The following is a 27,793-nucleotide window of genomic DNA, read 5'->3' as shown; positions in this document are numbered from 1 at the left end:
TTTTATCCATAAACAATATATATACCATTATATATTGTGTTCATAAAAACTATATAATATTTCACTTTTCAACCTGTTTTTATTAGTCAACATTATGTTTTTGAGTGGTGATCTGATTTTTTTCATTTCAACTGCTGAATAGCTTCATATCATATAATTAAAGTACAGTTTAACTATTCCTGTAACAAAGACAGTAGTTTTAGCTTTTTCATAATGACAGAACCTTTTAGGTTGTACAGGAATTTCTTGAGAGAGAGAGATGGAATTACTGGGTTCTAGTCTATGAATATTGTTAAGCGTAGTAAATTATTCATCAGTTTTATCAGTTTATATGTCCATCAGAGTTTAAAGGTTCAGTATCATTTCCAACACTTGATACTGTCAAACTGTTTAATATTTACCAATTAGATGATGCGAAATGGCATTTTTTATTTAATTTGCATTCCTCTGGTTACTAGTAATGTTGAGTGTCTTCTCATGTTTATTGGCAAAAAAAAAAAAAAGTATCAATGTGTCTATAGCTGAAATAGGCTGTAAGCTTCATGAAAACAGAATAGTTTTTGACTTTTTATTTACTGCTCTATTCCTAACATCCAAATCCATTTCAGGCACGGAGTTAGGTACTCAATAAATTATTTTTGACTGAAGTGAAGAGTTAACAGATGTCCTAAACTCCCTGTCTTGAGGATAGAAATAGGCCTGTCAAAGCCAAAGCATTGGGATAATGATATTAGGATATCATTAGTTTGATGATGATGCAGACCAGTACTTCCCAAAATGACTTCTGTGTCAAATGCTTTCTAGAGCTGCAGATGTTAACAAAGTTAAAAGGCTTCTTTTTTAGCCTGCTAATATGGTGAATTACATTGATTTATTTTTAAATGTCCAATCAGCTTTGCTTTCTAGGGATAAATCCCAGTTGGTCGTGATTTATTGTCTTTTTAAAATATTGCTGGATTTGATGTTAATATTTGTTAATGTTAAGGATTTTTACATCTATATTCATGAAACTATGGTTCTATAATTTTAATCTCTTCTGATGACTTTGGTTTTGATATCAGTAATATTTGCCTTATAGAAAGAACTAGGAAGTGTTCTTCCCTCTTGTTTTTTGGAAGAGTTTATGTAGATGTAGTATCATTTCTTTAGATGTTTGATAGAAACATTGAGGGGATCCCTGGGTGGTTTAGTGGTTTAGCACCTACCTTCGGCCCAGGGGGCGTGATCTTGGAGTTCCGGGATGGAGTCCCACATCGGCTCCCTGTATGGAGCCTGCTTCTCCCTCTGCCTGTGTCTCTGCCCCCTCTCTCTCTTTCTCTGTCTCTCATGGATAAATAAATAAAATCTTTAAAAAAAAAAAAAAAGAAACATTGAGTGATGTTTGGTGATGCCATTGAGTGTGTTTTCTTTGGAGAGAGGTTTTTTTTTGTTTTTTGTTTTTTGTTTTTACCACATTAAAGAAACCCCATTTCTTTAATAGTATAGGACTATTCATGTTATTTATTCTAGGAAGTTTTGGTAGTTTGTGTTTTTCTCAAGGAATTTGTCTATTTGCTCTAGTAATTGAATTTGTTGTCCTAAAGGTGTTCATAATCATCCCTTTATTATTCTGTGAGTATCTTTTGGATATATTGTGATACCCTCTCTGGTTCTTGATGCTGCTAATTCTTTTTTTAAAGATTTTATTTACTTATTTGAGACTGAGAATGAGAAAGAGAGAGCAGAAGAAGGGGGAGGATCAAAGGGAGAAGCAGACTCCCTACTGAGTGGGGAGCCGGATGTGGAGATGCTTAACTGACAGAGCCATCTACTTGCCCTGATAACACTAATTTTTATCTTCTCTTTTTTTTCTTTTCTTCCTTGATCAGTTCTATTAGCGTTTTATTAATTTTACTGGTATTACTAAGGAACCAGCCTTGGCTTCTTTGATTTTCTGTTTCCAATTTTATTGATTTCTGTTTTTTATTATATCTCTGCCTGCTTCTAGGTTTAATTTGCTCTTCTTTTTTAGTGTCTTACTGTGGGTTTTGTTTAAATTGGCTTCTAATGCTGATTTATTCCCATGTAGATATATTTATTTTTCAGTTGTTATGTGTTTATTTTCCCCTATATGAGCTTTACTTTAAAAGCCTTGAAAACATAACAGACCTCCAATTAGCAAAGAAAAAATCTTAATTACAACTAGAGACATAACCCTTTAATTTATTCTGGGTACTTCTGCCTAGAGACACTGTTGTTTTGACTGTAGAATGTATTGAGAAATGAGCATTATATTGTATTGGATATAGTATATTTTTGGTGACTTTGAACCTTAATAATATAGCTTTACTAAAATTCTAGATTGTTTTTTCTTCAGTTGGTATCATATTCTCAGTTTGTACGTGTTTTTTAGTCTGCATATTTGAGTTTGTAATTTTCTATCATTTTACGAAAAAAATAAGCTGCTATAAGCCTTTTGTGGATGGGCTTATTTATTTAATTGTATCCTTAAGGAAATATTTTGAAAGTCTTTAGAAATGCTTCCTTACTTTAGCACTAAGTTGGTCTTCAGACCTACAATTTAACTCTTAAAAGAATTTATTTTTCACTTTTAGACTTATTTTTAGGAATGCAAAGTATACATAGTAAAATATACAAATCTTAAGTACACAGTGAAAAAATTAAAACCATTACTCAAATCACGTTCCTAAGAATTCTTAGTGCTTTGAGGAATAGTAAAAAGCTGATCCTTTTACTATATTTTGCATTCATTAAAAACTCTTATTTGTAAACTCTTAATCAGCAAACTATAAAACTGGGGAAAATATAGAAAAAAATGACTCTTTCCCCAAGGTATAAAAAGGACAATGGATAGTAGTGCTTCTCAGGTAACATTGAAGGATTGAGGTTTTTTTTTGGTTTGTTTGATTTTGGTCAGAAGAATGGGTACTTTTTAATATAAAGGGGTTTCAGATTATAAAGAGTTAATGTGAATGATGCTGAATAGTGGCTTATAGGCTCAAATGTGATAAAGTTTGAATTAAAGGAGAGATTTTCATTGAAATATTAGAAAAATCTTTTTGACATTTTGATGCTGAATCTTAAAATGTGAAATTTGTGTAAAGTCTGTGAATGGTTAGCTTTAAGAAAGAAATAATCTATGTTGGTTTAGCTATTAAATTTGCCTAGAGACAGGTTTGGGCTCATCCTCTTAGTTTTTTTTTTTTTAATTTATTTTATTTTATTTATTTATGATAGGCACACAGTGAGAGAGAGAGGCAGAGACATAGGTAGAGGGAGAAGCAGGCTCCATGCACCAGGAGCCCGATGTGGGATTCGATCCCAGGTCTCCAGGATCGCGCCCTGGGCCAAAGGCAGGCGCCAAACCACTGCGCCACCCAGGGATCCCCTCATCCTCTTAGTTGAACAAATATAAGATGTTGTGACCTACATCTGATAGCACTAGAACATCCACTTGGTCATATCTTGAGTTTGTTTTTGTTTTTGTTTTTGTTTTTTTGTCTAGAAGATTAAGATTGCGGCTCTGCGCATGTATACTAGCTGTGTGGAGAAAACTGACTTCGAGGAATTCTTTCTAAGTAAGTTACTGTTTTCGATGGTTCTGAAAAGGAAAATGAAGCTACTTTTCAAGGGGTGCCTGGCTGGCTCAGTAGATAGAGCATGTGACTCGATCTTGGGGTTGTAAGTTGAGCCCCATGTTGGGTGTAGAGATTACTTAAAAATAAAATCTTAAAAAAAAAGAATCTATTTTTCATTTTTATGACTGTATCTTAGTAGGATAGGTTTTGAGTCACTAGTGAAACAGTTTTTCCTGTACAAAGTGTGTAATAAAAGCTGCTTATTTTTCTCTTTTAATAGAATAAACAACGGCAAAAGAACTCTATAAATAAGACATTTTTAACAAGTTTGAAAAAAGAGGAAACCTAAAAATTTGTCCAGTACTTTGACATTTTTTCCACACATGCATCTTTTTACATACGAATACTCATAGTAAACAAATCCTGTTTATATTCTGGATGTTTTACTTAGCATTTTGACATGAAGTGAACTTTTATGCCAATCATTCCTTTTATTTCTAGTTTTTAATTGTTTTTGGTTAATTCTGGCATATGCTTAATGATTGTTTTCTTTCTGTTGAAGGACAGTTGGGTCAAAAGGTGTATATACATATATATATATATATATATATATAATTTTTTATTTATATCCCATTGATAAATTGTTTTCCAAAAGGGTTTTACTGGTTTAGACCACCATTATCAATTGATTACATAAATATAGTATTTATTTTGAAGCCATAAACCTCTTAGTTATAAATAAAGTTAGTTAAAGCAGGTACTTGTGAAGTAATTAGGAAAGTTTAAGCTGTTTCCAGTTCCACAGATTTTGGAAAATAATGTGTGCTGTGCACATCTGTGGTAACAGCCATTATCCTGCAAGCAACAAACACTTAACTGTATATCTTGATATTTTTCACGGAAAGCAAATATTTATATGGAATTATGTTAAACAAGGAAGATAGCTAGTTGCAGTTTGGATTATTTAATAGCTATTTTGGTTTTTAAAAACCAAATGCAAGTTGTTTTGGTGATTTTACAATTTCAGCAAATTGATGTTATGTTAGGAACTTAAAATACCCTACTGACTTATAATCCTGATTTAGTGTCTACCTTCTGTTTCTTATTTATTCATAGTGACAAAAGAAAACTTTCTTGCTTGTTTTTAATCTCTAAAAACTCATATTACGACAAATTGGTCTGAAAGGAGAAAATATTCTTTGTCTACTTGATGAAGAAACTATTCATATTAGAAGCTGGATTTTTAAGTGATTTCTGGATTGCATGTATGTCCCTCAAGTACTTTTCATCAGATCTTTTTAAAACCTCATCCTCAGATATCTATTTAATATTTGATTCCATAAATAACTCATGAATTTATAATTATTTTGAAATGTTTACTAGTTCTCTTTGTCTTAGTCCTCATTTTTTAAGATCCTTGAGTTAGTATTATAGATTGATTAATGAGGTTATTATTACATATTTAAGGTAACATATCATGTTTCAATTTATAAGCTTTTGTAAGCTACTTAAAAATACAAATTTATAAAAATTATTATTACCATTATATGCTAATAATTCACATTTACATGGTATGCTTTTACACTGTCTCATTAGGAGTTGTAGAACCTTATAGGGTAGGAAGGCTTGTATTCTTATTTTCATTTCAGAAATAGTTGAAACTTAAGAGACTAAGTAACCCAAAGTTGCTTAGCTAAGGCTTGATCATATGTTGTCTGGCTTAAAGGCCAGGAATTTTTCCACTATAACATATTGCTTATGAATGAATGTAACTGCAAATTAGAAATTATAATTCATTTTAATATTTTTTGTATGTTATTGCTTTTAAATGAGAACTACCTCTAGGAGATACTCTATTATTATAAACTGATATATATATATATATATCTTAGAGTTATGTACACCTCAATATTAGACTTATAGCTTGTTCATTTGTATTATGCTCCATTGTGGTCCATCTTTGTCATTTGTGGGTAGATTACATTTTAAAATCAAACCAAAGTGGTTCTGAACTGTGGGTAGTGAATAAAAAAGGGAGCCAATCTGAAAAATACCATTTGAAGGCAGAGAAATATCTACAAAATAATGAGACTTTCTTGCATCTTCCAAAAAAAAAAAAAAAGATTCTAAAGAGTAGGCCAGACAGATTTGGGGTAAAAGAAGAGAATATATACATTGTTTCCCAAGATTACACCTTTAAAGTGGCTGTTGCTTCCTTGGAGTTTTGGTATTTTAGGGCTTGACTTTTAGAGTCCAGAGCATTCAGTAACTTTTTAAAAGGATATAGAGGCTTAGGTAGCTCAGCATTCTCATCCTTACTCTTCCAACAAAAGTGAAGCCAGTGTTAATTCATGAAGGTGTATAAGAATGAGTTTTTTACTCACAGTGTGCTTGTGAGTAAAAAATAGGCCTGTAGTCTCTTGGATAGGCCCCCATAAAATGCCCAAGTTATAGACTCTCTATCATCTCAGAGCTCAAAGGTCTTGATCCAGAGACCTAAACCTTGGGGACTCTGACTGGTGAGATACCTTCACAGCCAGACTCCTGTTGTTTCCAAGATGTTCTGATATGGTGTATGTCATTTGTAGCATCAGTGAGCATACCCTCTGTGAGCATGCAGTGGCTTGCTAACTGGGGTTTTTTGGAGATGAGTTTTGTTATGAGGAGCACTTTGGAACAGATGAAGCCAATCAATAAAGTTTGTGTTTAATTCTATACTGAAATTCCATACTGTCTAAAAACTGCTTTGTCTTTAGCTCTTAATACTTTTAGACTTAATACTTTGGAGAGGAGCCTCCTTAATGAATAAGTTCTGAGTCAGTGATTGAGGTTCATCATTTTATTGACATAGTCTTAAATAGTGAGCTATTTAAGATATTTTTAAACCCTAGTGTTTAAATAATTCACACTGAGAAACAACAATAGTAAATATTTATTGAGTACTTATTAAATATTAACTATTGTACTAAACATTTTACAAGCCTTATCTCATTTAATCCTCACAAATACCTATAAGGTAGGTTCTCTTACTCTCCCCATTTTTACAGAGAAGACAGCTGAGGCACTGAGAAAGCTAAATAATTTTACCTAGAGTCACTTAGCAAGTAAGAGATAACAGTCAAGATTTTGAATTGAAAAGTCTGACCCCAGAGCCTGTATTAAACAAACAACTGTGTTGATACTACCACTCCATAACAGTGATGAATTACTTAATTTTTATCCAATGAAAGTACCTAGCCTCAGAAAATAATGCACTGAGGATGTATTGGTACAAGAGTGTGATCTTGACAAAAGACAATAATGGATTTTAACTTTGAAGTGTTTAAACACGGTTCATTGAGCTAAAGATCTGCTATGTTTTTGCAATGCTCATGGTCTGACATTCAGTGGTCTTGTTTCTTAGGCCTTTACTTTGTGGGTTTCTGTTCTGATCCCAGTGGGTACAGGGAATCAAAATGCCAGTTCTCTTCCCATCGTTAGCCCTGAGCCGACCCCCAGAATGGAAAATTGTGACCCAGGTCCAACTGCTGGCCTGTCTGTCTGTCTGTGCTTTCCAGCCCAAGAATTGATTCCCTCTCGGAGAAAATTGGAAAGGCTCCTGGAGGCTGCTGAGAAGCTTTGATGTAGAGGTAGCAATTGAACAGATTGTCCTTTAGAAGCAGCCAATTTTCATTTTCCAGATTGAAAGACAGACTTCCAAGAAAACTTTTCTTTTTAATGTTTTGTTCTAGCATCCAAAAAAGACCCAACTTCAGATCTGGGCTTGAGAGTTTCTCATGGCTATTCTTGTTCTAGGTGGAGAGTGGTTGGCCCACTCTCAGATGGCATGTGTCTTAATAGCTGTATGGTTGGCCAGGCCAGCCTTCACCTCCCTCCTGCTGGGTTCCAAGAGGAAGTCCACTTGACAACTGCTGGGCACCTCCCAGTAAGCTCACCAGAGTATTTTGGTGTCACTTTGTGACAGACCTGGACTTAAACTCCAGCCCAACCACTAGCTTGTTATATTGTGTCTGCCCTCAAGTTACTTAGCCTTTTTGAGCCTGTTTCCTTATCTCTAAACTGAGGATTATAATGCCTCCCTTCGGGGTTAAAGTGAGGACTAAGTGAGATAATGTATTGATGTGACTAGCAGTGGACCTGGCAGGAAATATGGGTCCTTAGCGAATGTTAGTTTCTGATATATTAGTATTAGAGAAGCAGTTAGTGATTAAGACTGAAGTGCCTAGGAGCAAGCAGATCTGAATTTGATCCTAGATGTTTCATTTTATAGCTGTGTGAGCTTGGGCAATTGTCATGATCTCTCTGAGAGTCCATTTTCATACCTGTCATTGAGGTTATTGTTAATACCCACCTCATAGGCCTGTTGGTAGGATTCATTGAGCTCGTGCATGTAAGCATCAGTTACAGTGTCTCACACAAAGTAAGCCCGCAAGGAATTAGAGTTCTTTATTATTATTGGTGATGTTAGTGTTCTTCTTCACAGAGATTCTGCTCTGTGTTTTCTCTCCTAGTGGCCCCAGTTTGTCATCATTTAGTACATTGTATATTTCATTGTTTACTGCAGGGTAGGACAAATTCTACCCAAAGGGCCCAAATTGATCACTGATAGTCACTTTTCTTTGTCCTCTTGCACCAGCTTTTCTTTCTGTTATGTGATAAAAGGGTAAATTCAGTGGGGGGGCCCTCATCTAGCCAGAGGCATTTCGTAGCCATCTGAGAATTGGGAGATATGGATGTCTAAGCATTGACCTGAGTTTTAATATCTTAAGGTTTTGTCATTCTTGGGGGGAGATGAATGGCCTTTCATTAGATGTGATATGCTTTCTTATTCATCTGCAGCTTCCTAGAGCCCCATTTTTTCTCTTGGTCATTTATTTTGGGTGAATCATTTAGCATACCCATGTTCATAGTACACTGAGTTGCCTTAAAGAAGGAAGGCGGGAAAAAGAAACTAGAACTTAGACTTCTCAGTAGAGTTCCAGTGAAAGACACCTATACTTAAGTGGGGTAGGTAAAGTAGTATCTGCCTACCTTTCCAGATGAATTTGAGACCAGAAAGGGAAAATAGCATGTGAGTTGGAAGGAACCATACAGATCATCTAGGCCACATTATACAAAGTGAGAAAACCAAGCATCTGAGTAGAAAAGCGATATGCTGAAGGCCACACAGCAAAGTGGTACAGGGCTGTAACTGGAAGGCATTCAATACCTTTCTTCAGGATTAAAGTGAGGATTATGCATTCTGGCTGTATTCAATGCTCTTTCAGTCTGTCATTTTGTCCTGTGGTTCCACTGGCCCTCTCATGGTCGCATAATCAGAGAGCACTGTAACTGCCAAGTATTTGAGTTGAATAGACTCCTACCAATATTTAATATATAGTCAGTATTCCTTCTCTAAACCCTCACATATTTATACTTTATTGTTATTTTCTAGGATGTCAGATGCCTGATACATTCAATTCATGGTTTCTTATAACTCTACTTCATGTCTGGTAAGTGAGCAATTTAAATGAAGTTACCAAATGTATTTTTTTTTTTTTTAACACTGCTGACTTGTAAGGTATAGCCTTCAGCAGGGCTGATTATGTAAAATGGCAGTTGTTTAGGCATTAAAAACTGTTCCTTTCATTTTAATAACTAGTGTCTTAAAGCACATTTTTATTAAAGGTCAAAGCATAGTCCCAGAAAGAAACTAGTATTTGTAGGCTTTTCTCAAAGAACACCTAACCTAGTGAACAATGCTATCAGTATCTCTAAGAGACTCTCTGAGCTCAGATGGAAAGTTCTCTCCCTTGGCTGTTTTAGGAAAGTTCACATTTACGTAAAAGTGGTTTGAATTGTGAGAATCCGTGGTCATTTTCATTGCTGGTCATCAGAAACCTATAACAAATTACAGCACTGACATTTACGCCTGTACCTCTAAAATGTGCATACAGGTTAGATTCATGCCAGGTTTGTTGCATGTAAAAATATTTAACACCTTAAACAGTATATTTTTTCTTCAGCTGCAAATTAAGTAGCCAAAAAAAAAAAATCAATTTTTCATCTAATGTTACACACAGTATTAAAGGTCAGAAGGATATAGGAGAGACGTTGAAGTGGGGGCTGGGGAATGCATTTATTGAACTGCCAGATCTCGGGAAAGTAAATTCTAGAGAACTAAGTTTACTACTTTGACCATAGTGAGTATCTGAGGAACGTGGGGAATGGTTGCTCTGTCAAAAGGACCCTTGTTTGAGACTGCCTTCAGCTGAGCTTTGCATCACAGGACAGACTACTATATAAAGACTTTTTGGTTTTGATCACCTCTGAAATATTTCTCCTTCTGAACTCTCATAGACACTGAGATTGGCTAAGGGGCATAAGATGGCAACTTATTTTATGTTATTTTTTATAAGCGGGTACTTCCTTGAGTGCACACTATGTCCTGGGCAGTTTGCTGGGAGTAACAGTGGTTCTCAAGAAGCTCACAGTCTAATGAGGGAGATAAGACATTTACAATAGTGATAAGTCAGAATGGCTAAGTTCTTTAATAAATCTGAGTAAGTAAATAGTGCCTATGGGATCACAGAGGAAGCCACAACTATCAAAACCTTTACTAGTTCTGTCTATTCTTTGAAATGTACCATGTCTTTTAGGCAGTTGAGAAGGCAGGCTACCTTTTTTCTGAATGGTGAAGGTTAAGAAAAGGTTTAGGGAGGGAAGCTGGATATACTGAGAGGAAAACCACTTTTTCAAAAGGAGAGGACTGCAGAGGTGGCACTGCAGAATTACTCACTGGAAAGGTGGGAGGGTTGAGAGGAGGCTAGGCTGTTCCCAGAGGAGCTCAAAGATAATATTCAGAGCTTGTATGAAAGACTCTTTATTACCCATATAGCTAGAGGTATCAGAGTGTTAGAGGGAGTGGATGGCAAAATAAAATATATAATCCTTGTGACCACATCCCAAGGTCAATCCCTGACTAATAGTGGGCAAGAGAACCTTGAAACTACTTATAGTTCTTTCAAGATAGACACCATTTCCAAACATGCCTGCTGTGCCTTCCTTGCTGAGGTTGGTTTTAATTTCTCAGAGGAGTGGGGAGTACTGCTACCAGTTAAGTAGGGGGAGGGAGGCTGTCTGCTTCAGATCTACACTTGGTCTCCTCCCCCCCCCCCCCCATTCCTCTTTAGTTGTTATGATCTGCAGGCTTTGGTGGAATGAATCAATAGCTTTTCAGTTTGAACCAGCAAATTCTTATTGAGAACTCACTGTAGTTAAGGACTGTGGGGCTTTGGAGAGAAGGGTTTGACATGGGGTGCACCTTAAGAAACTTAATCTAGCAAATACCAGGCTGAAAGTACAATTGCCTATAATGGATGACAGTGAAAGAAGTGCTGTGCCCAAGGTACAAACAGATACTATAGGTATGACTAAAACCAAATTTGGTGTTGGAGGCATGGAGAAGATTATTGAGATTATTGGGTAAAGAGTGGCTCTGTGGTAGAAGTGACATTGAGATGTACCATGAAGGATGAGTAGAATTTCTGTCAGAGAAAAGGAGGGCATTCTAGGTTGAGGGAATATCAGGAGCAAAACACAGAACATATGTGCAAGGACATGGAGTATTTGAGGACAGCCACTTGTCTGAAGTGTCTAAAGCAGGTTTATGGAGGAATTTAATGGTCAGGGTTGTCATAAATGCGGTTTGGTGCCCAACTGTGCTGTCATCCTCCAAGAAGAATTGGGGAAACTTTCTCTTCTAAGCAATAGGGGTATTAGGAGTAATGGATCCACTCCAAATCTATGGAGAAGCTATGTTCTTCCTGCCTTCTTCTCTTAGCCTGACACTCCAGGAGGATAACTGCGGGGTAGCCAAATCCAGTATTATGGGACTAAGTCGACTTGCTAGAGATGTGTAGGGTTGAAATAACTCCTGTAGGTGGTAGTATGAGGGAGAAGTAGAAAGGCTTAGAAAGCAGTTATAAAAGAATCCTCCTCACCCCTCAAGAAAAAAAATAACCCCTAATAAACAGAATACCCTGGAAGTGGACTTTGCAGAAAGCTTGCTTGGGTTCCCAAGGGTGATTGCTCCCAATTGGCTCTTAGAATAGGGACAGGAGGGGATCCCTGGGTGGCGCAGTGGTTTAGCGCCTGCCTTTGGCCCAGGGCACGATCCTGGAGACCCGGGATTGAATCCCACGTCGGGCTCCCGGTGCATGGAGCCTGCTTCTCCCTCTCCCTCTGCCTGTGTCTCTGCCTCTCTCTCTATGTGTGACTTTCATAAATAAAAAAAAAAAAAAAAAAAAAAGAATAGGGACAGGATTTCTCACATCCTTTTAGTTCCCTGGGGGAGGTGTTGATGATTCCCTTATCCTGTCTGCTTTCACCAGTTCTAAAGTTTTTCTGGGTAGTTCCAGTTTCTAGAGGGCCCTTATCAGTTGTGTATTCATGTGAGCCTGCAGCTGCAATGACCATGTGTCCTTTGTCTTTGCTGAACAAGATTAGTTTTGACTGTGGTTGCTGAAAAATTGTTAAGAAAGGTTGCTGTCTGGCTTCCCTGAATCCAAATGTGGACTTAATAAAGGCAGGCCTCCTCCTCTGTTCCCTGTCCTGGACAATGGCACTGCAATCCATTCAGGCGTCCACATCAGAAACCCTTTTATCTGGTCTCAAACTTTTTTTACCATGACCCACAGTAAAAAATAAATTTTACTTTGCAACCCAGAACTCACACATATCTGATACTACAGTTTTGAAAAACTTATCCCTACCAATGTCAGATAATCTGATATTTTCCATTCCATTTGAATTCACTTTATTTTTTTATTTTTTATTTTTTTTAAATTTTTATTTATTTATGATAGTCACAGAGAGAGAGAGAGAGGCAGAGACACAGGCAGAGGGAGAAGCAGGCTCCATGCACCGGGAGCCCGACGTGGGATTCGATCCCGGGTCTCCAGGATCACGCCCTGGGCCAAAGGCAGGCGCCAAACCGCTGCGCCACCCAGGGATCCCTGAATTCACTTTAAAGAAAAATTTAAGATGTTATCCATTCAATTGATTTTACTGGGTTATAAGCAGCAGTACCTGGAAACTGGTCTTGGGCCTCCAATTTCCATCTTCATATGCCATTGGTCTTCTCAATACAAATTGAATCAGCACACACACACATACACACACACACACACACACACACACACTCCTTAATTATTCTCCATTATTCTCGGGACAAAGTATGTTTCTTAGCATGGCATTCATACCCCACTAAATATGCCACCTCTGCTAGTCTCGTATGGTGCTATTCTAGGTACCACTATCATCACCACTTTCTCCTCTGCAAGATAATACAATATTAAATAATAGAAATATCAAGTCTTCTGTACAAAGTTTTCTTCTGTCCTGAAAGCCCTTCTTCCTCCTCTCCACCTGACAAACTCCTGTTTTTCATTCAGTATCCAACTCAGATATTACTTCTCTTTGAAGCCTTCCCTACCCTTTGAGGGCAAGAGTTAGTTCCTCTTCTATGTTCTCAGAATTTTAGACACCTTGGTCATACAAACATTATTATGTTTTATTGTTTCAGTCTTCTTTGTGGATGGTGTATTTATTGAGAGCAAGAATTACTTTTATTATCTTTCCAGAAAGATTTGAGAATGGGGTATTACTTTCCTCAGTTCCATGTCTTACTCTTAGTTTGTATCAATAATTGTTCATTAAGTAACTGATAGCCCCAGGTTTGACTTGGGCCCCACAGCATTTGGAAAGGTCCTGGTGTTGTCTTTTGGTTGGGTGAGAATGACAGAGCTCTGCTCCTACTTAAGTTTCTCTGGTGGTTACATGTATGTAGCTGGAATTTATGTTGGCTTTAATAGATTTGTTAGAGACTTCTCTTGTAGTCATGAAATACTAATACTTTCTAGATGCAGAAGTTAATTTTAGAAAACGGAATTGGTTAAATAAAATTAGAATATGCCTATGATGGAGATGGAATGCAGAGAGTAAATTGCAGTTTGTATTTTTAAATTTAATTTTATTTATTTAATTTTTATTTTGTTTATTTATTTATTTAATTTCATTTTTAAATAATCTATATACCCAATATGGGGGTTGAACTTACAACCCAGAGATCAAGAGTCACATGCAACACAGACTGAGCCAGCCAGGTGCCCCTGCAGTTTGTATTTTTAAAAATTATTTTAAAGTCAGGTGTATCATAAATATAATAATTACTAAGCTTTTTACTAGTATCTATTTATCTTTTATTTATTTTACATATATTTTCTCACACATTCTTTTTTTAAATTTTCTTTATTTCTTTTTAAGTTTTAATTTTTAAAAATTTTTATTTATTTATGATAGTCACACAGAGAGAGAGAGAGGCAGAGACATAGGCAGAGGGAGAAGCAGGCTCCATACACGGGGAGCCCGACGTGGGATTCAATCCCGGGTCTCTAGGATCGTGCCCTGGGCCAAAGGCAGGCGCCAAACCGCTGCGCCACCCAGGGATCCCTTTCTCACACATTCTTACAACTAGTTTATTTTTATTTCACATATGAGGAATCAGCAGCTTAGAGAAGTCAGAGAAGTTGCCCAAACAACTAGTTAGTACATGGTGGAGAGGAAATTCAAAGTATAGATCTGGGTGGCTCAAAGTATTAAGTTGCTTTCCTCATTGGTAATTAAAACTACTGAAGTAATAATTAAATAATTGCTTATTAATACTAATATTATTTAATTAATTTACTTTTAAAATAAACATTTATTAATGCTATTTATTATTTGAAGTACCTGCTTATTCTTAAACATAAATCTGTAAATTGTAGAGGCTCCGGCTGGTCTGATCTGTGGAGCATGTGACTCTTGATCTCGGGATTTTGGGTTTGAAGGCTACATTGTGTGTAGAGATGATTTAAATGTAAAGCATTGCAGGTGTAGGGGTCTAGTGGTTTAATCTTTTTACCAGCTGAGCCCTTTTTAAAAATGAAATTTTAGGGATGCCTGGTTGGCTCAGTTGGTTGAGTGTCTGCCTTCAGTTTAGGTCATAATCCCAGGGTCCTGAGATTGAACCCCAATGTTGAGGCACTCTACTCCGTTCAGCATGGAGCCTGCTTTTCCCTCTGCTTACATCTGCTGCTCCTCTTGCTTGTGCCCTCTCTCTTTGTCAAATAAATAAATAAAATCTTTTTAAAAAATGAAATTTTATGTTCAGTTACCATGTACGAATAGATAAAGAATTGCTACTTGGGTTGAGGAAGTGGGAATGACCTCACTTCAGATCTTTACAATGTGCCCACTGGTAAGGGACCCTTACATAATTCTGTGGAAACTCAGACCACAGCTTAAAAACAACAGATCTAGAGGTGCCTGGGTGGCTCAGCTGGTTCAGTGACTGACTCTAGATTTCAGCTCAGGTCACGATCTCAGGATCATGAGATTGAGCCCTGCATCTGGCTCTACACTTAGCGTGGAGTCAGCTTGGGAGTCTGTTTCCCTCTCTCTCTGCCCCTCCCCCCTGTTCTCTCTCTCCCTCTCTCTCTCTCAAGTAAATAAGTAAATATTTTTAAAAAGATAAAAAATAAAACACATCTAGTTCAACCCCCTCATTTTACAATTGGGGAGATGATTTTGATGATTTTAAGGAATTTGTCACAGGCCTCTTCATCTGCAATGAAGGATCTGAGACTCAAATTCAAAGCTAACTGTTCCTTCTGCAGTACTTCGAGTGTCTCCTTTTGGTGGTCATGGGGATGGGGGTTTCTTCCCATGAATATGAACAGCATAGCACTGATCATCAACTGTATGGAACTGTCTATGTTCTGGGAGAGGCAACAAGTAAGTAGACCTGAAAACAGTACAGGGTAATAAGTGCTATGTATAGCAGACATGCAGATCTTATGGAAGCACAAGGGGAAGGGGGACTGCCTGGAGATGGTCAAAGGAAGCAGTTGCATTGGCCTCCTGGGGTCTAAAACCAGAGCACATGGGGTGTTAAGGAGTTTTTAGGAGGATAAGAGGTAATTATAAACTACTTTTTAAGACATTCCAAGTGATTAAGAAAGATGATCACTAGAGGGAGAAACAGGACAGAGGGGAAGCATTTTTTTTTTTTTTTTTTTTTTTTTTTTAAGAGGGGGAAACACTGGAACATTTTTGTAAGTCTGGGGGAAGAAGCCTCTGGGAAAGAAGAAAAGTAACTTGTGCAGGTAGGAAGGGGTTGGAAAACAGACTGGTCCCAGTCTCAGTCCAGCCAGAGGACACCCTGGCAGATTCTCCTGGCCTTTGCAAGAGGCTCTTTAAAACCGCCACAGCAGTTTTGATGTAGCTGTAGGGCTTTCAAGCTCTCGCTGGATTCCAGCAGCTCCAGACCTGCTATATATGGTGAGCCCTGGCCATGTACACATCCTTTCTCTCTCTCCCCCATCCAGTCACTCTGTTCATTCACGCATGTAGCTTTTTGCACAAACCAAAGGCCTATGCAGCATCATTTTATCAACATTGCATAACCTAAAAGTACTGGTACATGCTACCCAGGAGCTTGTTCTCTATAGTGGACCTGACAGGCGGGCCACAGGGGCCAGGTGTAGTTCCTAGAGGAGCCTCAATGTCAGGTGAGATGGCTTCAGGAAGTGCTTCACCCCACTTGTCTGTCCACAGACTGTCCTGTGGCCCCCACATTCCACACATAAAGGTTAGGCTTCACGGGGAGGGAGTTTAGGAAACTAAGTGGAGATAGCCATGTACACAGCCCCGGGAAAGGGTAAGCATGCCAGCTCACAAATAAATAAACTTATTCATTAGCACACTGCTGAGACTTGAGTGTGGGCATGTAGGCTCTGCTTCCTTGCTTGGCCTCAGCTGGTGGCAGAGTAAGGGAAACAAGCTACGTGAAAGCCCCTTTTGGGATTCCTTCATAGCAGCCGGAGTGACAGACCTACCTTAAATGCCCACTAGTTTTCATTGAAGTCAAAATCAGATCCTCTCTGAGCAGCTTTATAAACTACCATTAGGGAGAAACAAGGCCAAAACACAACTGGCATTGTCAGAAGGCCCAAACAGAACAAGCGGGACAGGATACTCAGAACTGCCAATACATGGCAGGAGGTCAGCTTCAAGAATAACAAGAATTTTTCCCTCCCAGATTTAGGCAGAGAGGAGGAAAGCATGGTTAGGACTCTTGTTCCTTTGAACTCTGCAGGCAGTGTTCCTGTCTTCCTCCTTGTCTGATGTAGGAGGAAGAGGCTCTAGCTGTCACAGAATGGGGGAACATGCTGATACCGACACTGCCCAGGGAGATACTGAACCTTAGGGGAAAGAGAGGGAGTTCAGGCTTCATTCCAGCTCTGCTCTTTTCCATTGGGCAACTTAGGTTTTTTTTTTTTTTAATTTTTATTTATTTATGATAGTCACACACACACACATAGAGAGAGAGAGAGAGAGAGGCAGAGACACAGGCAGAGGGAGAAGCAGGCTCCATGCACCGGGAGCCCGACGTGGGATTCGATCCCGGGTCTCCAGGATCGCGCCCTGGGCCAAAGGCAGGCAGGCGCCAAACCGCTGCGCCACCCAGGGATCCCGCAACTTAGGTTTTTAAAGTAATTATGAACTACATTTTAAGGCTTTCCAGGTGATTAAGAAAGGTGGTCACTAAAGGGAGAAACAAGATGGAGAGGAAACATTTTTTATTTTAAGATGGGGAAACACTGCAACATTTTTATAAGCCTAGAGGATGAAGCCTCTTTACTTCCTTCTCTTCTTTCCTCATAGCATCAGGGGTTTTTTTGTTTTGTTTTTGTTTTTGTGAAATGGGAACAGTTATAGTTGATGAAAGAGAGAGTGAATGCAAATGCATTTTCAAGTGACGAGTCTGTTACTGGAGGATGTCATAAACGGTAGTAATCACTATTATTATTTGCCATACGGTAAAATTTATATTTAGCCCTTTGTTTATTGAGACTCCTAGTGAGTGAGTATTTTTCCCTTTTCCCCCACCTCTGTGCTTTCCTTTTAGTGATAGTTGGGAGCCAAGGCTAGGGCTTGACCACTCCTTTTTTTTCTTTACTTTGCTAGCTGGGTTATTTGCTTTCCTTATATGTAAATAAGATCAGTATTATTTATGAGCCACTGGAATCACTGAGACACAAGGATAGTACTGTGAAGCTTAAAACCTCAATAATAAATTGTGGGTTTAAGAACATCATCAAACTTGGGAGGGGTAACTGGAATTGCTCCTAAACAGTAGTTTATATACAGACTTAAGTCTATACTCAGAGTAGGTGCTTAGTCAATACTTGTTAAAGGAATGGTTAATTTCATTAATTAATACAAGATTATTTTTATTGCTAGGTTCTTTCTTTGTAAAAAATTTTTTATTTAATTTTTTTTTTAATTTTAAAGATTTTATTTATTCGTGAGAGACACAGAGAGGAGAACATAGGCAGAGGGAGAAGCAGGCTTCTTGCGGAGAGCCCGATGTGGGACTTGATCCCAGGACCCCAGGATCACAACCTGAGCCAAAGGCAGACACTCAACCCCTGAGCTATGGAGGTACCCCTGTAAAAATATTTTAAAAAATAGTCTATTTTTAGGGCAGCTTTAGGTTTGAGTGGAAGATTATCTCTTTTTAAAGTTTACTTTGCATTCATAAAGGCAGTTCTTACTACGTTTTAGCAGGGAAGTATCGCCCCTTTCCCTCTGCCATTTCTCCCAGGACAGAGCTCTGAAATTATGAATCAGTAGTAAAATGTAATTGACTTCTCAACACTTAAACATTTATTATGAGGAATGCATCCATAATGTAAATTGAAGTAGAGCTATCCCATTCTGTTATATAAACCTAGTGTTCTCAATTGTTGTGGAATATAGTTTACTTAGTGACTCAAACATGATTGTTGACAGTTGGGTTTGTTTCGTAGTGGGTACTGGGATCTTCAGATCTTTTTTGCTTTTGTTTACCGTTTTGAACTTGTTTCATTCATTTTCTTTTCACCTGCCATGTACTTTAAGCTTTTCTGGATGATTCAGGAGGTTCTGATAACTCTTAGTTACACTTTGCCAGGCTATCTTTTTTGAGTTGTGCTGAGTGTGTTCTCCTCACTGTTAAGTCTCAGTTGCTGTGCTATTTTTTGTGTGTTTGTTTTCAATATATTTTTAGTTTTTTCTTTCCTGTTAGGTGGCCAGCAGTTACTTTTGGTTGTTGTAGGTATGCTTGCCTCAAGTTAGCCAGTCTTTCCCCTTATGATATGCTTTTTCTAATGTGATGCTAGTTTTGAAACTGTTATTACCCTTGTGAAGATTAAATGGAAAGCAGAGTAAATGGATTCTGTAAGATTTGTACTAGTCATTACAGGAGGCAGAAAGACAGTATAACTCTGGGATCAGATGATCAGGGTTCAGATCTTACCCTTTACTAGGTTTGTAACTCTAGGCAAGTTACTTCTCTAAGACTCAGTTTCCTCAATTATAAAGTGTGGACAGTAGGAATACCTGGACTACACCAGAAGATAAAGCTTTTATATAGAGCTTTTTCAAGAAAATGAAAAGGCAACCTACTGAATGGGAGAAGATATTCACAAATGATATATCTGATAAGGGGTTAATGTCCAAAATATATAAAGGATTTATATGATTCAACATTTCCCCAAAATAAATAATCCTATGAAAAATGGTCAGAGGACCTGAATAGACATTTTTCCAAAGAAGACACAGATGACCAACAGACACATGGAGAGATGCTGAACATCACTAATCATCAGGGCTTCGCAAATCAAAACTATAGTGAGATACCACTTTGCATCTGTAAGAATGGCTAGAATCAAAAAGACAAGAAATAACAAGCATTGGCAAGGATATGGAGAAAAGGGAACCCTCATGCACTGCTGTTGGGAATGTAAATTGGTGCAGACACTGTAGGTTCCTCAAAAAATTAAAAACAGAGATACCATATGGTCCAGTAATTCTACTGGGTATTTACCCAAAAGTGAAAACATGAATTTGAAAAGATATACACACCTCTGTGTTTATTGCAGTGTTAACTACAATTGCCAAGATATGGAAGCAACCAAAGTGTTCATCAATAGATGAATAAAGAATATTAAAAAAATAATATATATGATATGTATACACACACACACACACAGTAGAATATTACTCAGCCATAAAAACGTTGAGATCTTGCCATTTTGACAACAAGGATGGACCTGGAGTGTATGATGCTAAAATTTTAAATAAGAGAAACAAGAATACTATATGATTTTACTAATGTATGGAACCAAAAAAAAAAACAAAAACAAAAACCCAAATGAATAAAAGCAGAACAGACTCATAAATACACAGAACAAACTGATGGTTGCCAGAGGGAAGGGAGGGTGAGGGATGGGCAAAATGGGTGCAACAGAGTGAGAGATACAGGCCTTCAGTTTAAGGAATGAATAAGTAAGTCATGGAGATCAAAGGTACATCATCAAGAGTATAGTCAATGGTATTGTAATAGAGTTCTATGGTGACAGATGGTAGCTACACTTGAGGTGAGCATAGCATAATGTATACTTTATGGTCTGAGAAAATCTGTGCCTTTTAAACCTCAGAGGGCAGGTGTATTAACAAACTACAGAATTTTCAAATAAATGAAGAATTCCATTACCTCACTTGCTGTTGATGAATTGGCCTCTGACGACATGTAAGCATCAAAACTCACCGTGTCTTTTCAGGTGAGAGTCTGACATGAACGATTTGATTAACTTTAAGAAAAATCTTAAGAAAAAGGACTATTGGGCAACCCTGGTGGCGCAGCGGTTTGGCGCCGCCTGCAGCCTGGGGTGTGATCCTGGAGACCCGGGATCGAGTCCCACGTCGGGCTCCCTGTGTGGAGCCTGCTTCTCCCTCTGCCTGTGTCTCTGCCTCTCTCTCTCTGTGTCTATGAATAAATAAATAAAATCTTTAAAAAAAAAAAAAAAGGACCATTGAAATTTCCCCAGTTTGTTTCTGCTTTGGAATATATCCTACATCATATGAAGTAGCCAGATCTTTTTCCGTGACCTGTTTTTATTGTTAGAAAGTGTTAATTCTTAGGTACTAACTGGGTTCAGAGGTTACAAATTTAAAATCATAACATCAGGGGATCCCTGGGTGGCTCAGCAGTTTGGTGCCTGCCTTCGGCCTGGGGCGTGATCCTGGGGTCCCAGGATCGAGTCCCGCTTCGGGCTCCCTGCATGGGGCCTGCTTCTCCCTCTGCCTGTGTCTGCCTTTCTCTCTCTATGTCTCTCATGAATGAATGAATAAAATATTTAAAACAATAAAAAAAGAATTAAAATAACATCAGCAAACCTCATGGTTGGAAGGGATGTTAAAAGGTGGTCATGTAGTCAACCTATCAAATAGCTGAGTTCTCACAAAGGATTTATTTGTCCTTCAGAAGTAGGCAGATTCTCTATGTCTTGGGTTTATTCTTTCCATCACTTGAAACTTCAGAAACTCTCCTGTTAGAAAGTTATTTTTTTCAATGTTCAGTGTTGAATAATTCTTTCTCCCTCTGTGGCTCACCTTTTGGTTCTAATTCTTAGGCAAATAGTCTAATCACTTTTCTACAATATTTAAAGCAACTCTGCTATTTTTCTCAGGGTATTTATCTTCTGATCTTTCATCTCTTCATCTTATCTCTTAAAATATGATGTTCAAAACTATGGGTAGTATTCCAAGTAGAGTCTGACCTGTGATGAATGGAACAAAAATTTCACTGTTGCACATGGAAGATATTATATTTCTGTTACTGTATCTAAAATCACATTAATTTGGGGGGCAGCCTCATCATCACCTTGACTTCCTTTGAAGTTAGTTAATTGTCAACCTAAGCCTCCTAGACTTTTTCACACATAGATGGACATGACTTACCTATCCTGCACTGCTACATGCAGTTCTTTAAGACCCAGGTACAGGACCTTAGATTTATTCCTGTTCAAATTCATTCTATTAGATTCAGCCCATTTAAACAGTCTGTTGAAGTATTTTTGGCTCATAGTTGGGTCATCCAGCATATTTGTCTTCCTGCCCAACTTCTTGTCATCTGCAGATTTGATAAGTATGTTTTCTTTTCTCCATCTTAGTGGTTACCAGAGATGTTGAGGCAGGCCAGGCTGGAATCATTCCATTGTATCATACTATTGCTAGTAGATTTTCTTTTTTTTACATTTTTTAAAAATTTAAATTCAATTTGTAGATTTTACTTTATTTTATTTTTAATTTGTAGATTTTAATGGGTAGGATTGTGTATGGAGACAGAATTGTCAGTTTAGATAGAATATTCCATAATTATAGCAAGAATTGTCTTTTTGGTGAGTAGTCCTATTATAGCCGCTTAAAAACTAATTAATGAGAGGTAACAGAAATAAGGAAGCTCATTGAGAATGAGATAAGGAACTCGTTTGGAAAGTTGATGACCCGGTTTATATTCTTATTTATAGTTAAGTATAATACATATTTACTAATTAATAAAATATAATTCTTTTTTTTTTTTGAGATTTTATTCATTTATTCACAAGAGCCAGAGAGAGAGAGAGAGAGAGAGAGAGGCAGAGACACAGGCAGAGGGAGAAGCAGGCTCCATGCAGGAAGCCCGACACGGTACTCGATCCCGGGACCCCAGGATCATACCCTGGGCCGAAGGCAGGTTCTAAACCACTGAGCCACCCAGGGATCCCCTAAAAATATAATTCTTATGGAAGGTCTTAAGCAGAGACCCTTATAGACTGATTAGAGGCAATGTGGTATAGGAGAAGAAGCCCTAAACTAGCTCTGAGGTGTTTTATTCACTTATTTATTTAGCAAGTAAATATTAAGTACCCACTACACTTAAGCCCTGGGTATATAGTGGTTAAAAAAAAAAAAAAAAAAAAAAAGCCCGGACTTGATCTTTGTCCTCAGTGGAACTTACATTCTAATGCGGGAAACGATAATTACACAGGTGAATACTTTCTGTGATCTGTGTTCTAGATAGATACTGTCCAACAAACAACGCAAGTCATATATTGAACTAAAAGTTTCTAGTAGCTCCATTTTAAAAAAAATGAAAAATAATGAACTGAATTTTAATAATTGGTTTTATTTAACTCAGTATATCTGAAATAATATTTCAGCATGTAAGCAGTATAAAAAAATTGAGGTATTTGTCTTTTTGTTGAACTAAATCTTTGAAATCTTTTAAATGTTTTATTTATTTGAGAGAGAGAGAGCATGAGCAAGGGGAGGGGCAGAGGGAAAAGCATACCCCCCACTGAGCAGGGAGCCAGATGTGGGGCTCTATCCCAGGATCATGACCCGAGCTGAAGGCAGACACTTAACCAACAGCCACCCAGGCACCCCTAAATCTTTGAAATCTTAAACCTATACCACGTGTCAGTTGGAACTAGTCACGTTTCAAGTGCTCAATAGGCATATGTAGCTAGTAGCTTCTGTGTTAGACAGCACAGCACTATACCCATCTTTACAGACTACTCTGTAGTGCTGGGCAAATTACTTCCCTTGTATAGGACTCCTGTATTCATTCAGCAAAATGAACGATTTTGTCTTGCTTATCTTCTAATAACTAAATGTGGGTTCCTTTCATGTAGGAGAGTGCCTTCTCAGGTGCTCTAAATAATCTCTATCTTGAGATAGACGTATCTCTAGATATCTCGCTGCTTACATGGGGGTGTGTGTGTGTGTGTGTGTGTGTGTGTATATATATATATATATATATATAATATGTAAAAATCCATCAAGCTATACACTTAAGATTTATGTTCTTTACAGTATTTATGTTGTACCTCAATGAAAATTTCTTTTTTTTTTAACAAGATCACTTCCAGTTTTTTTATTATGTGTTCTCTACTGAAATTACCAAGATGAGCTGACCTTCAGTATAATTATAAGGTGTGATAAAAAATTAGAAACAGCTAGTTACTTTTTATGTCTTCTTACCACCCAGGATGTGTCTAGTCCGAATGAAGCAGGAAGGCCGGAGTGGGAAATATATGTGTCGGATCATAGTTCATTTTATGTGGGAGGATGTTGAGCAGCGTGGCAGAGTTATGGGGGTAAGTAAAATGCTGTTAGATTATGGTCCAGGAAAACTCCAGTGAGGGATTGCTTGACTTGAGTTGATGTTTTATCTGTTCTAGAATAGCTTTGCTTTTAGATTTCTGTGTAATGCTGCCTAATGTCAGGTGGTAATTCAGTTAGAGTTGTTTCTGCCTCTATGAAGACTGACATACCATGGACACTTTATGTGTTTGCACACATTATTATGATTTGTCAATGCAAGGACATCCTGTGTTTGAAAATGGAATTATTAATCCCAAATAATGGTGGTAAGAGGGATGGATTTGTTGAATGGAAGAAATCAAATAGTAATCAAGTTTTAGGGTACTATGCCTTTGACACCAATTGAATGTTTGAACTAGTCCTCCTCTAAATTAGTTCTGATCGAAATACCCTGGCATTGGGCCGGCACTGTCCTCAGGAACTGAAAAACAAGCTCCTTGATCACTAACAACCTAGAATAATTTGGCAACATACTTGCTGAAAATGTATGTTAGTACATTTAATAATTAACCTGAGAGAGGGGGATATATACATATAAAACATAGAATGTAATGGTAATGGAAAGATGAAACCAAAGCATTAGAAACAGTTGTTTATATAAATAGTAATCTCTTCTTTTGTGTATTTTTGCATCTAGACCATATTTTAGTAGATTGTAATCCTTGTTTTATCCCCTTGTTTTTTCTCCTTAAGCCTCCTAGCTTAGGATCATCTAAAGCACAACCATCAGATGGGGTCATGAAATGGGTTGTTTTTTTTTCCATTACAAAGTTCTCCCTATGGACTGAAGAATAAACAGAGTTTATATATGTATTATAAAAGTCATACATGTTCATAGAATAAAAATCAAACAGTGAAAAGCATTTAATGTAAAGACAAGTGTTGTTTCCCCATTCCAACCTGCCAAAAGTCACCATTGTTAAGAGTTGATGTGTATCCTTCTAGTTTCCTATATAAATGCAAATTATAAATGTATATTCTGTAACATAACACAAATGGGCTTAACCATACATAGTTTTGTATCTTGGCTTTTTAACTTAATATATATATTAGATTTTTTAAAAAGATTTTTTAAAAGTAATGTCTACACCCATATGAAAGCTCAAACTTACGACCCTGAGGTCAAGAGTTTCACACTCCATGACTGAACCAGCCAGGTGCCCCTATATTAAGATGTTTTTACTTTACGTTTGTTTTTAAAATTCAAAATGTTTAAAAAAAAAAAATTCAAAATGTTTTAATTAAGACTGAAATCCCTTTAATCGTCAATCTCTTTCCTGGCCAGTTACCTCCTTTTAAGAAGTAATCACTGTTTCCACTTTGGTGTATATCTTTTAAGGATCTTTTCTATGTTCTCTATAGAAAATATATAGCATTGATTTTGTGTGTGTATACTTATTTTTTTTTTTTTTGAGATTTTATTTATTTATGAGAGACACCCAGAGAGAGACCTAGGCAGAGGGAGAAGCAGGCTCCCTATGGAGCCTGATATGGACTTGATTCCAGGACCTCAGGATCACGCCCTGAGCCGAAGGCAGATGCTTAACCACTGAGCCACCCAGGCGTCCTTGTATATTAGATTATACATGAAATCATCCTCTGTGTACTAATATGTATTTAATTTTTTTCACTCAACAATATGTCTTAGAGATTTTTCCATGCTACATGGGAGTTGAGTGGGAGGTTGTCACCACGTTTTATTTATTGTAATTATTTTCACACACTCCTGTCATTGTCTAATGGTATCATGTGCTTACTATATGTGTAAAATTGAGGTCTTTGAAGCTAAATCATGGAGATGATGGTTGCCTACTGAGAGGGTATTCCTAAATTCTCATGTCTTTGGAGGCCCTATATATATATATATGTGTATATATATATATATACACATATATATATATATATATATAGGAAGCACAGTGGACATAGATTTGTCTTAAAGGTGTCTTCAATGACATTCACATGCCTTTCTCTGAGACAGTAGACCATTGGTATTTCTGTTTATTCCAAGAAGAGGATAGCATATGTCAGAGTTTTAGTTGCCATCAGCATCATCATCATTTGTTTTGGAGTCATTGAGTGCTGTCTTTGTGTATTCTTTGGTTCCTTGTTCCATTTTTTTCACTGTCAGGCCTTTCTGATGTCTCTGCTACCCAGAGTGGTATCAGCAGCCTTAATCCCACGGAGTGTTCCATATGCCCTCAGGTACTTACTATCCAACTCCGTGGCAGCACCTAATGGACATAGGGTGGTGCTGCTACTATCACATCACGTAATGATAACCAGTGACACCCCTGGGCCAGCCAAAGCCTTGGCCGACTGCCATGCAATGAAACAGTAGCTCTTCTAATTAGTTAACCTGTTTCTTGTCACTATTGACTAAACTCGCTGGACAGTTGGGCTGCTAGAGTCCTGTGGGCCACAACTGTCCACAATTTGAATAGCTAATGAGCCATAGGTTACTAACTCTTGAACTACAGGAATCTTTCAGTTATTTATCCCGTCACCATGAATTTCCTTCGGACCTCCATAAATATCTCCATCCTAATCTCCAGCACTTTGAACCTTCTGTGTTACTTTAAAACATTGCTTCCACTTGACTGCATATTTATAAAGGCAGGAGACCTCTTTTAACTACATAGTAGTTTTTTTGCTTATGTAGTAAATAGTGGATGAATAAATACTGTTGGATGAATAAATTGAATTTCAGCCTCTAAAATTGTTTCAAAGCCCACTTATCAGATAGGCGATACTTGATTTGTATGTTTCTAGTCCAAGTGTGTATCAGTGCAGTCCTGTAGGAATTAGTTTTTCCTCTTTATTTTTCCTCCTGTTTTATTGAGCCATTTTTCTTTCTGAATTTTTCTAGATATGATGTTGTCCTTTAGAGCAAGGTGTTAGATTGGTGTTTGTCACACTTTAATGTGCCTATGGTCCGCCTGAGGATCTTGCTAAAGTACAGATTCAGTAGGTTGGGGTGGAGCCAGAGAGTCTACATTTCTAGAAAGCTTCAGGTGATGATTGCCACAGGTGGAGCAGGGTGAGGTTGTGGTAACCACACTTTGAAGAGCAAAGTTTTAGATGATCCATAATACTCCCCAAGTACAGACTTGTAAATTCACCTGTATGAAGAGAAATGCCAAGCCCCAGTTCATTTACAAAGACTATAAATAAAGGTGGTGATTTAATAATAACAGAGGTTTGGAAGTTGGGAAATTACTATTATTGCTTTTCTATTGCAATTGACTTGGTCCCCCCGCCCTCCCCCCATTCCCTTTCCAAGCTCATTGTATAAACAGACACGCTTTATACAGGCAAGAAAATTATATTTTAACCACTTCTAAGTTACAAGTGTGATTGTGTGTATAGAGTTCTTAGTCTTCTGTGTGTGTACAACCTAAAGAAATGAGAAAAGTTAGGGACATACAGTTGAAGAAAGTAGTAGGAAGCTAAGCTAGTCTGACCTGGTTCTGACCCTGGCTGCCAAGTCTCCTCCTCTGTGCTTCAGTTTATTCTTTAAAAAATGTGAGTTGTTGGGGTGCCTCAAAAAATCAATGATTTGAAGGTGGTAATTTGTAAATCTGTCTCTGTGTAATTTGGCATCCCAGGTGTACATCTTTAAGAAAACTCATATAAAAAGTAGAATTTATAAGACTGATCAATGTGGTGGTGATTTTTTTCATGCCAAAGAATTCTTAGAGGCTATTACTTTGAGTGGAGCCACTTGTGAATTAATGATGAATCAGAAATTTGAATCAAGAACTCCTTTGAAATTAGAATTGCAATCTTATTTGGTGGGGATATTTTTATTAAAAATTTTTTGCTTTTTATCAGCTTCTTAGGAGCCCAACTATTGTGAAAAACAAGGCAGACTCATATATCATTAGTGGAGCTGGTATAAAATGCAAGTGTTAAATTTGAGGTTACAAAAATCACATGAATAATTTAGAGTGTTCTAACTTTAAAAAAAAACATTATTTGGGATTTAAACATATAAATTAGCTGTGGAAATAAAATTCATTATATCACCTCATCTGGTCTTGTTTTATTTCATTAACTGGTTCTTAAAAACCTTTGTGAGCTGAGTTGCAGCTGAAGAGGTTGGAGACCATTTTTCCTTGGGCCCTTGCCTCACTCCTGAGTGTTGGTAAGAGTAGAGA

At 37.4% G+C, this 27,793-nt stretch overlaps 1 protein-coding gene across 9 annotated transcripts in view; it reads left to right on the top strand.

Moving 5' to 3' along the window:
* The window catches only part of UQCC1 (ubiquinol-cytochrome c reductase complex assembly factor 1), a 96,785-nt gene that overhangs the window by 29,630 nt on the left and 39,362 nt on the right, over positions 1 to 27,793 (top strand). For all 9 annotated transcript variants that reach the window (XM_072800726.1, XM_072800730.1, XM_072800727.1 and 6 more), the window contains 3 exons: positions 3,506 to 3,578; positions 9,013 to 9,070; positions 23,518 to 23,626. In XM_072800726.1, coding sequence (XP_072656827.1) covers positions 3,506 to 3,578; positions 9,013 to 9,070; positions 23,518 to 23,626 — 240 coding nt within the window. The remainder of the gene's footprint in view (positions 1 to 3,505; positions 3,579 to 9,012; positions 9,071 to 23,517; positions 23,627 to 27,793) is intronic.

This window comes from Canis lupus, chromosome 26 (assembly GCF_048164855.1).
Source record: "Canis lupus baileyi chromosome 26, mCanLup2.hap1, whole genome shotgun sequence".
Taxonomy (NCBI): Eukaryota; Metazoa; Chordata; class Mammalia; order Carnivora; family Canidae; genus Canis; species Canis lupus.
Note: the sequence above shows the minus strand (reverse complement) of the source record. Positions and strands in the feature narration are given on the sequence as shown.